This window comes from Xiphophorus couchianus, chromosome 18 (genome assembly GCF_001444195.1).
Source record: "Xiphophorus couchianus chromosome 18, X_couchianus-1.0, whole genome shotgun sequence".
Classification (NCBI taxonomy): domain Eukaryota; kingdom Metazoa; phylum Chordata; class Actinopteri; order Cyprinodontiformes; family Poeciliidae; genus Xiphophorus; species Xiphophorus couchianus.
The window spans coordinates 88,221-99,617 of NC_040245.1; the positions used below are offsets into that span (position 1 = coordinate 88,221).

Here is an 11,397-nt window from a genome sequence, read left to right on the forward strand (position 1 = left end):
TTCCCTGTTTCAATCCAAAATGAAAAATTCAAGATGACAAAATCCCCCAAAAATGATGAGAAAAAATATTGGTGGCACCAAAAACCTGCAGAAAGAACAAATTCCAGATGTCGTTCTTCCCCCTCGGCGCCGATCCAGTTTCCAGACGCACCGTCTGTGGCGCAGGGCGAACCCTGACTGCCGTTTATGTCTTTTCTTTCTCTTCTTCTTGTTTCACACGTTCATAAAGGCAAATCTCCCGCCGTGCGCGTCTCCCTCGCCGGTTGCGCCGCTTTTTATGCTAATCTCAGCCCAGCATGATGCTGGTTTTAAACAGTGGAAACTTAGAATCATTCAACAGCCAAGTAACGGAAACTGTTCTAAAAAAACTCTGATATATTTACTTTATTTAGTCAAAGGAAAACAAACACAGTGGTTTTGTTACAACTGCTTAGCTTCTACCTCCCAGGTCTGAGTCCAGAGGAGAAAGTCCAGACTGCTCTGGAAGTGACCGACCCAGAGGACATTCACCACTTCACCCCTTCACACGCCAAGCTTCCTGACTGGAGACGAGGCTGCTGTGCACCGGGAATCGAACCAACAAACTCCCACCATCATCCCAGCTGCGAGTTTTCTAACAGTTTTGAGGTGGTTAAATAAGAAGCTTACAGAAATGTTTCTGTGAGGGACCAGACTCAAACGAGGACAAAAAAATGTTCAAAGTAGCAAAAATTCAATGTAATTATTCCAAAATAGCAAACAAAACATAAAGATTTAATGCAAAAATAAGTCAAAGAATAAAGAACAATTTTGGGCCCAATTTAACTGAGGTCAACTGAATTCTAACTGAACACAAACAAAACTGACCTGCCAACAAAGAACAAAAGGCTTAAATAGGGGTGGAGTAACCTAAATCTACCACAAGAGGGAGGCACGACATAACAAAAGAACAAATAAATACAAAATTAACTAAAGCATTCTATGAAATAAATAAAGCAAAACTAACTCTTACTTAGCAGAAACAATAAGTGAATATTTAAGTGACAAAATTAACTAAATAAAAACAACTTGAAACAAGTCTTCCCCCTTTAGTCTTTCAAACAAATGGTTTGCTCCAGGTTTCCTCCTCCAGCTGGTTTGTCTCAGCAGCACCTCAAATAAAAGACAAGTGTAAATAAACCACTCAGACAGACATTAAATAAAGTGTGCACCCATTAGAAAATATATGTCTAAATGAAATAACCAACTTAAACGTATAAACTGTAATATAATATAAAGAAAAAATACTAACATGATATGGTGGTGGGAGGAGCATCCACCACACTTTCATTTAAAGCTGCATGTCAAGTTTTAACCTGTGTATAAAATGCTTAGTGCTGCTTTTCTGTATTTCTATTGTAGAATCTGATTGATTTGCCCTCTGCTGTCTTTTCTGGTGTAAAGGTTTTATTTTGTAATTCTCATTTTAGGGAAGATGTTTTTTTGAAGAAAGCTGTTTGAATCAGTTACTTTAATTACACATTTCATAAGTTCCTTCTTTTATTTTATTCAAACCAACATGAATGCTCCTTCTGAGGACGTTTTCAGTCGATGCGTTCGGCTCATTTGCTACACTTGGCCACATCAGGTGGAGCATAAAAGCTGCGACGCTCCACCTGTGGAAGTAAATCTGCTGATCCTCACCTGGACTCTGACCCAGTCCCAAAAAGGATGTTTGGTTCTGATGCAGAACAGAACCAGAACCAGAACCAGCAGGTTGATCCAGCAGCAGATCTTTAATCTTTCAGTGATTTATAAACTAGCAGCAGATTAAAGTCTCAGTGAAGGAATGTAGAACTAGATGATGTAGAACTGGGTGATGCTTGCATCGAATGAATGAAGGAAATAATTTAACAACATATTCATATATTTAACTTGTATATTTTACCACTAAACAACAGATATATGCAATAAATGAATATTTCTGAGGAATTGTATTAAGTGGAGACACTCATTAAAACTGGTTTTTATTTAGAGCTTTACATTTTCATAAAGGTGTAGCAGAGATTATATCAGTGACTCTGAACCAAACTAGACATTTACATTTTAGTTTACTGAGAAAAACATGTTAAGCATCAGCACCACTTACAGCTTGGACACATTAAAACGTTTTACACCATATTTCACGTTACGTTTCGCTGTAACTTTGCTGCTCTTAAACAATTTGCCCCCAATAATCAAATGGATTTCCTCCCTTGATCAGAAATAAAACAGGTTCAAGTTCTGTAATATTTTATGAGTCTAAATTGCCTAAATTTAATAATGTGAGACATAAAAATTTCTGTTTATTCAGTCAGTGTTTCACACAAAAAATGTTAAAATATATATGACGTTCCTTTTTTAATTCAGTATTTTATGAACATGTAGCCCTTGATGGAAGGAAAGACAGCTCAGCCTCTTCAAGGCAAAACTCAGGATTTTAAGAAAATCATCACTCTGATAGTCTATCAATGAGATCAATCAACTTTAGTTCAACTCAATCAATAACCTGCATCACAAAATACTTCTGTTGGTTTAACAAAGGGTGAACATTCCTGCATTGTCTTAATATTTATAATTCTTCCTTTGTGGATCTACATGTGATTTTTTACAGCCTGAACTGCCATGAGACTCGATAAATCCTGTTCGTCTACTGCGTGGCTTTTTCCATATCTGTCCATTATTGTCTATACAAAGAACATAAAGTGTGCGGACACAAAGGCAGTTTAGAGAGACGGGTAGCCATGTTTTTAGACCATGGGAGTACCCAGAGAGAGCCCGTTCTTGAAGGGCAGAACAAGCATTTCTTATTCCCTAAGCAGTTTCTCCTCCAGTGTGGATCCTCATGTGATTTTTTAAGGTGGGTTTTGCAGTAAATCTTCGACCACATACATCACAACCAAATGGTTTATCTCGTCTGTGGATTGTCATGTGACCATTTAAAGCAGACTTCTGAAAAAATCTTCGTCCACAAACGTCACATCCAAAAGGTCTTTCTCCTGTGTGACTTTTCACGTGTCTGTTTAGATTTGACTTGAATCGAAATCTTTGCTCACAAACATCACAACTAAACGGTTTGTCTCCTGTGTGGATTCTCATGTGGCAGTTTAAATGAGAATTTTCACTGAATCTTTTCCCACAGACATCACAACCAAATGGTTTATCTCCTGTGTGGATTGCCATGTGGCGGTTTAAAGCAGACTTTCCGATAAATCTTTGCCCACAAACATCACAAATAAATGGTTTGTCTCCTGTGTGAACTTTCATGTGACTTTTTAAAGTTGATTTTAACCTGAACTTCTGTTCACAAACATCACAAATAAATGCTTTTTCTCCAGCATGAATTCTGATGTGATTGTTTAAAGTTGACTTATTACGAAATTTTCGCCCACAAAAGTCACAGCTAAATGGTTTGTCTCCTGTGTGGACTCTGATGTGTCTGTTTAAACTTGATTTAACTCTAAATTTTTGTTCACAAACCTCACAACTAAATGGTTTTTCTCCTGTGTGAATTTTCATGTGTCGATTTAATTTAGACTTAACTCTGAATCTTTGTTCACAAACATCACACCCGTAGGGTTTCTCTCCTGTGTGGTATTTCATGTGTTTGTTGAGATAATCCTTCTTGTTGAAACATTTACCGCAGTCAGGACAACCATACAGCTTCAGACCTGCCTGGACCTCACTGGCTGAGCTTGAAGACGTTGGTGCTGAATGATCGGCCATGTGACTCTGAAGAGAGCGCTTGTTGTTAAACTGCTGGCCACATTCAGAGCAGCTCAGGGATCTGTTGACCCCTGAATCAGGAGTCCTGCTGTCCTTCCACTCATCATCACTGTCTTCAGTTTCAGACCCTGAGTCAGGCTGCTCCACATCATCATCCTCTCCATCATCAGTGACCTCAGACTCTGAAGAGTCGGTGGCGTCTCTAGGAGTGTTCACATCTTCTGCATCTTCCTCTCCTTCAGTTGTTGCCTTCATCCGCTGAGCTGAGCTGCTGCTTGGCAGTTCTTCATCTTCTGTTTGATGAAGATGAGAGATCAGAGGTTCCTCTTCATCATCTTCGCTCTTTATGAGAACAGCAATGACTGGAGACCTGGAGGCATCAGCCTCCTCCTTCACGCTGAGCGGCTCCCCCTGCTGGCTGCTCCAGGGTTCCTCCTCTTCCTCCTTCATGTGGACGGGTTCTGGATGGTTCTGGTCCAGATCAGGACTCGGTTCTTCTTTAACCAGCAGAACCTGCTGAACATCTGCAGGGAACACAGAAACAGATGACAGATTATGAACAATTGTAGCTCCTTAATAATTCTGTTATATTTCAAACCCAGAAATGTGCAACTAAATGAATCACATTTAGGCCTGTCACGATAGCAAATTTTGCTGAATGATTAATTGTCTCAAAAATTATTGCGATAAACGATAATATTGTCTGAAGACCTTTTTACACTGATTTAATGGAAATGATGTAATAATGATGCGATTTCCTGCCAAAGATAGATACACTTTATTTTCAAAAGAATATTTAACACTGGAGCTGATAAACAAAATAAACTAAACAACCAAAAATAAAATGGATTCTCAGTCTCCATTAACAAAAAATGTACTTGATAAAAACTAAACAACATAAAGCCAAAGTGGAAATAAATACTGCATTCAACCAAGAGTGCAGATTATGAAGTCTGTATATTATGTTGCCCTTCAGTAATAATTAGATTTAAATAGAGAAGATGGGCACATCGGCTACCTGATGCAATAGTTCACACTACATGATTTTTTGCTCCTATTTTTCCCCTTACAACAATCTTGGATCGTTGATCTTTCTAAGATTGTGTGGTGTGTTACGGTAGATCGTCATTGCTGCTCCAATCTAAATCAGGGATTTTCCCCGACTGGGAGCTTAAACTACACCTGTTGAATGTGACAGGTAGCCAATCAGAAAGCTCGGATTCCCCTTGTGTTTTCTGAGGGGAAATTATGGAGGGAATCCCAAACAGCTGACACATCCTGAAGTCCAGCGGACATTGGAGATGATATGTGGAAACAACATTAATGTTTATTCAACATGCAAAGAATATAGAAATGACAAGAGGAGGAGTTGGAGCGAAATACTGCAGTTGATAAACCCGGTAACTTTTCAGCTGTTCTTCGTTAACGTGACGTAAACAGGTTCTAATGATTTTCATTCAGTCAGGACTTTACACTGACACTAGCCACATGCATTGCAGGTAGATTGTAGTAAAGCATTGATTAATGCCTGGTTTTAAAATTAGTTCACTGAACTTGTAGCCATTATTTTGTGCCCATTGTTGGACACCACACGGCAGGACCGAACCCGATGGAACCGTTATACCTAGGATTTCTGTCGGCTAATGTGTGGTCTGTCAGGTTTTCAAAATGGGCCGACAATCGGCCGACAGCTCTAAGATCGTATCGTCTGCGCTGAGCTTTACACTAAGGAAATGAGGTCAGAGGTCAGTGGAGAGCACTGGAGTTTAGCCTTTTTTCATTCAGTGTCATCAACAGAAAGAGAAAAAGGCTGGAAGAGACGATAATGCCGATAATTAAAATGAGGTTGATAGTTTTAATTTATCGTACGATTAATTGATTTATCGTTTATCGCCACAGGCCTAATCGCATGTATTGATACTTTTTCCCAACAACCTGTGAAGGCAGCAGCTCCTCCTGGTCTCTCTTAGTCCTTCCTTTTGAAAGTCATTTGATCATTTTCAGCTTCTGCATTTTTTCTCACAGCTGGAAAACTTCAAATTACCTCCAAATCATCCTGAAGTTGTGCTGCTGTACAAACATCCAGCTGTATCTCTGTTACTGACATCTTGACTTTTTTCTCTTACAGTTTTAAATTGCTCAGTTTCTTGTACAGGGTTCCCACTGGTACTTAGAAAACCATTCCAAGACTTTTCCATGACTCTCCATGACTTCAGTATAACTTTCCATGACCCACAAACAGCAAGTTCACAAAGAAAAGTGTGACTGCAGACCGAACGTCACCGAGCTGAACGGGAGCGAACATGAACAGGTGATTCAGACGGGGAGGAAAAATAAATGATGAAAATGTAGAAATGAAGCTCAACAGACAGACAGTGAATTGAAAAGTGTCAAGATATTAACTGAAGAATCATAAAATAATGATGTCATAAAAACATATTAGCAGTAAGTTGGGTTAGGGTTAGGGTTAGTTAATGACTTTTTTCACTATATTTCACACACACACACACACACACACAAATCAGCTAGTCAGGTTTTTTAAAGATCGGTGATCGGCCAATAAATTGCAATCGGTGCACTGCTGCTTTCTTTTTAAAATTGTGATCTGACTGTATGTAACAGAGTTTAGGTTGTAGAATCCCACTTGCTTTATGTATCGGTGCAATGGGGAAATAGCGCCCCCTCTCTGTGTGGCTGCAGGGTTTCCACCAGTAAACCTGCTGAGCTGTTAGAGGTGCTGATGGTTTTAGCAGCAAGAGGGGCCCCTAGGTCAGATTCTGCCCCAGGCCTCATGCAGCCTTGGACCGGCCCTGCAGGATGAGTTCAATCTGCTGCACTGAGCAGAGATGAGCAACAAACGGAGATTTAATTCAATGCTGCTAATGTGGCTTTAGCAGCTCTAACATTTCTGTCTGTTGAGTTTTAATAAGAGCCACAGAAACTGTTTTGGTTGCTTCAGTTTCTCAGATCTCCGCCCTCATTAACTCTGACTAAGTGGACAAAACATTTGTTATGGGTTGGTGCTTCGTGTAACCAGAAAAATTATATAAAAATAATAATAAAATAATATACAACCAGCGTGAAGCTCCTCACCGGCTGAACCTGCATGATGAGGTTAGCGCTGGTTCGTTAACCGCTAACGCTCTGACCAACCGGAACACAGACATGAACTTTACAGCGCAGACAGCGCCACACGCTGGGCAGCGAGATGAGATGGAAACGACGCTCCTCTGAAAGCGACTACAGTTTATTCCTGCGGTTCACATAGAGCTGCGCAACCAGAGCTAACACGGTGGGTTTAAACTCCTACCTTGATCAAAAACTCTGGAAAAAAACCTGATTCCTCACAGAGGGTGGATGTAAATATCCATACAGGTCAGCCTGTGTAAAGTTTGAGTGAAAGGAGGAGCGCGATCCACAATGAGGTAACTTTATCCAGCAGCTGCTGCAGCGCGAGGAAAGGCGCTGAGGCTCCAGCGATGTGATTGGTCCGACTTTAAATGCATAAGCTATAAACCTATCTTCTATAAACGTATCTTTTAGGAATAATTCTGGTCTGCCAGTGAAACGCTCAGAGTAACAGAGACACTTGCAATCCGGCTTAAAAAAAAAAAAATTCCTAAAAACATAAACAAGAAAGGCTTAGCCTGGCGGTGGGGCCAGTAAAGCATGGCGGGCTGCCAGGCCTAATATACTGGGGGCATCTCTATTTCTGCTAAACAGGATTTTCCTCTGGAGGAGCCTTACCGTAATACACGGTCTATAGGAGAAGCTAAATTCCAGCGCAACATAAAAACCTGAAGCCCCAGAAGCTGAGCTACCAACATGTTCTCCTGGAGAACCCAGCAGCTTCCGGCCTGCAGCTCCCATCCCGGATGAAGAAGGTAAATCTCCAAACCTGATGTGTGCAGCCGATGTTCGGGGCTGAAAGCAGCATCCAGTATTTCGTGTCTCTGCTCCTCTGCTGCATCCAGTCGCTGTCTGACCTGCTGCCTCCACATCTCTGCTAGCTTTTCTCTCTCCAAACTTTCCTTTAACAGTTACTGAGCAGTTCCAGCTGAGCCTCAAACCGTTTCTCTTCTTTCCAGAGTTCACCAACTGCTGCTGTTTCTGTCTTACAGCTTTATTAACTCTCCCGCTGCTGCTCCGTGGACAGAAACCCGAGAAAACACGGAGGACGGCGCTCCAACTGCCGCCATTGTACCGGAGAGAAGCACGAGTCTGCGCACTGGGGTCAGAGGCTGGAGCCGCCAATCACGGAGTAGAACACCAGGAAGTCCCGCCCACACAGGGCATCAGCGAGACGCTAACATGTCCGCCATATTGGGAGGGTCATGAAAACAACTGTAGTAAGTAGAGAATCAGTCATTTTATCCGATTTAAAAGCCGTTTATAGTTTCTGTTTCATTATCAAATAGAGGATGACAGAGAATTATTCTGTCCTCTGAAACAATATTTTTCTGATCAGTCAGTTGACAGATTAGGAAATTAAAAGACGATATTAAAAAGATTTAATCTTACCCTGACTATATATATATATAAACCATTGTAATGGATAGTGAGCTATTTAAAATAAATTGTGTAAATAATTTAAATTTATAGACTATTTAAAGTAAATTATTCAAAGTGAATTTTCTAAATTAAGAATGTCGCAGATTGTTTATGGATGTTTGTCTGCTTTGATTAGCATTGTTGGTGGTTTTTATTTTGTTTTGTTTAATTTTATTTACACTTTGTAATGTTTTGGGGTTTTTTGTATGTAGCTCATGGGCTGCCATAGCTACTGAGGGCAGGCCCTATAAAAGCTGGTAGCATCTTTGTGCCAATGAATGACTTGAAATGTCCAGATGTTTGGCACAAAGAAATCAACACTGTTGAGCCTCCATGTGTTGCCAAAGACATTTTTTTAGTCATGTTTTCCTTAGAAACCAACACTGAGGCAAAGACTCCAGGCAATAAAATTCTGTAACTAGTCCCAGGTCAGGTCTGTGAGGTTATTAGCGGGAACTAACGAGAAATAAACGATAAAGGCCAAGAGGAAAAACGATGAGGGACCAAGTCTGGTTGGTGTGAGTGTGAACATTTTGCAGGTATAAAGTGGTGAATAATGACTAAAATCAAACCGGTTTGTGAAAATCTGGCTTCAGGAAAAGGCTTGGAAATAAACAGTAGCATGAAACGGTGTTTAAATGTCCGTACAGCAGTTACTGCAGTTTGAGTTTCATGCTGCCATAGAGCTACCGTTGGAATCTACACACATAAAATCCAGAATAACTACCTTCACTTATTGATCTGGAAATGATTAGATGGTTAGCATTATTTTAATTTAACCGACTTGTGTTTATTTGACCCTTAGCCGTCAGCCGTTAGCCTTAGCATGGAGTCGTTAGCCAGATTACTTCCAGATAATATATCAGTTAGTAATACTAATATATTATGTTAAAACAGAATTCATGACAAAGGGGATTCCTAAGTACAGTTTTCTTTATTGTGTTTAGTTATTTGGCTAATGAATCGCTGCAGGGCTTGATTTGACCATCAGTGTGGTCTGGATAAAAAACGGGATGTTTGCTACCTGAATAACGAGGTAGTTCCCGTCCATCAGTTTCTCTCAGCTGATCCATGATTGAGTTATTCCAGACTCCTTTTTGGTTTTGGAAAGGTAATAAATTACTTTCTTCCCTCTACACATTCTGGGTAACGGCTGTCAGTAAAGAATAGGGATTATAATTGCTGGTGGAAAAGTTTAGGTCACTGTGGTGAGTCCGGTTAGAACTCCAAAGAAAACAGAGTCGCACTCCAGTGGGTTTAACTTGCGGTTTATTCCCCAACTTGACGTAACGGTGTGGCTCTAGAAAAGATAAACAATATGTCATGTTGGGGTTTACTTTTGTTGCCCACATGCAGAACACCACAGGGAAACAGATAATCAGTAAAAATGGTTTATTGAATAATCAGAAAATCAGCAGAGGTGCGTCTGGTCCAGGAAATACGGCTCTCGGGAAATGCGGCACACTATGGAGGCAACAGAGAGAAGGTGAGTTCGAGGGCGTCGGAAAAGGGAGTGAGGGAATGAGAAACGGACTGATCTTACTTGCAGAGTAGATGGTGAAAGTCCGGGAGGGTTTAACTGTTGGATCGAGGTCGTTTAGTCCAAAGGGTTTTCTCAATGAGTCCGGGCTTGTCTGAGAACCAGCTGGGTCCAGGAGCTGGCGGTGGAAGGCGGACAGGCAGGCTCTGGCGGGCTGGAGACAGAGGCGTGTTCCGACTGACGAACGGCGTTTCCAAGGGAAGGTGCGGGGACTCGGGCAACCAGTGGGTAATCTCCACGGCGTCACGAGGGAATGGGTTCCAGAAAACCAGGGGGAAAAATTCCCTTAACAAAGGAACTCGGCGTCTCGAACAACGAGAGGAATTACTCGGGAAGTTACTCAAGTGAACAAAGAGCTTTCGCTGGAGGGCTCTGACTACCATTGCTGGCAAACACTCAGGCATCGAAGAACCGGCAGTCAGCTCCTCTTGAGCTCCAGAGATGATGAGGAGATGCCGAACAGAACACACCTGTTCCCCCGCCCCGCCAGGAAAAGCAGTCTGAGGCGCCATCTGGTGGAAGGCTAGTGACTAGCCGAAAAAGGACCCAGACACGAACCCCCCCAAAAATCCCGGAATCCAACACAATATAACGTCAGTGTCCGAATAATCCCCAAACAAATGACTGAAATAACATCACACATACTAAATAACTGCAATATTAATAGTCACAAACATCCCGTTTCTAAACAGATACACGACACAAAAAACCCACGTTGTGTCGCTTTTAAGTGCACACGTGTACAAAGCATGCTAGCAATTAAGGGCAAAACTGAAATACTCTGCTGAATAAACAGTGTCATTGACTTCCAACATGACTTACTCGGATTTCCACGCACACACATCAAAGGAAGGTGACAATAAATTGTAAACAGCAAGTTAAAGTACAAAAACTGCGAACGGTAAAATGTACAGTATATCATTTTGTTAAAATAAAATGTTGAATCTTGTGAACTTAAACTCTTTTTTGTGATTACTTAATTTATTTAAGGCAACCAGATTCCTAGATTCTGCTAAGTAAACTGTACTGTTCATGTAAGTTGGACTAGCAGCCCCACATCATCATACTGCCACCACTGACAGGAAATGACAGGAATCTGATCTGTAAACCTTTAGAGTAAAAACTCAGAGTCTCAGTTTATTTAAATGATTCCTGGATATACAGTATAATACAGTATTTCAGAAGACGTCATGCAATCCTTTGAATCAGCTGTTCTGGTATAGAGGCACATCTAAAACATGCAGAGCAGGGGGGCCTGAGGACTGGACTTGAGAAGCACTGAGCTAACGTCAGACTGTGTAGCAGACAGGCTTCAAGGTGTACAAGTTGGATCAGTTCTGCCATTATGCTGTACTTAGCTAACAGGAAGCTAAGTGTGTTTGTGAGACAGCCACGTAGAATGGGCATCAGCCAATGAAAAGCGGCCCCTGTCATAAGGTCCATTCTGTCTCGGATGGGGCCTGCCTAGAGGGTGTTTTTAACACTAACCCTAACCCATCAATACAAATACAAATATGACTGAACGTCCCTTTAATACAGCATCAAACTGGCTGGTTATTGCAAATGATAGGATGTGAAGGTGA

At 41.2% G+C, this 11,397-nt stretch overlaps 1 protein-coding gene and 1 long non-coding RNA gene across 3 annotated transcripts; both read right to left on the reverse strand.

Annotated features, from left to right (window-relative positions):
- Positions 1–1,972: 1,972 nt before the first annotated feature.
- LOC114161426 (gastrula zinc finger protein XlCGF57.1-like) lies at positions 1,973–8,057 on the reverse strand. 2 transcript variants are annotated; one of them, XM_028044690.1, is made up of 3 exons: positions 7,622–8,057; positions 6,618–6,622; positions 1,973–4,254 (listed from the first exon to the last, which is right to left on the reverse strand). In XM_028044690.1, the coding sequence occupies exons 1-3, from the start codon at positions 7,722–7,724 to the stop codon at positions 2,812–2,814; spliced, it is 1,551 nt and encodes a 516-aa protein (XP_027900491.1). In that variant the 5' UTR covers positions 7,725–8,057; the 3' UTR covers positions 1,973–2,811. The 2 variants fall into 2 exon arrangements, with proteins under 2 accessions (XP_027900491.1, XP_027900492.1); XM_028044691.1 differs by lacking the exon at positions 6,618–6,622 and having other exon boundaries at positions 1,973–4,247.
- A 1,469-nt stretch (positions 8,058–9,526) lies between these two features.
- LOC114161430 (uncharacterized) lies at positions 9,527–11,105 on the reverse strand. Its single transcript, XR_003599022.1, has 2 exons — positions 9,818–11,105; positions 9,527–9,738 (listed from the first exon to the last, which is right to left on the reverse strand). It is a non-coding gene; the product is annotated as an uncharacterized LOC114161430 (long non-coding RNA).
- Between the last annotated feature and the right edge of the window lie 292 nt (positions 11,106–11,397).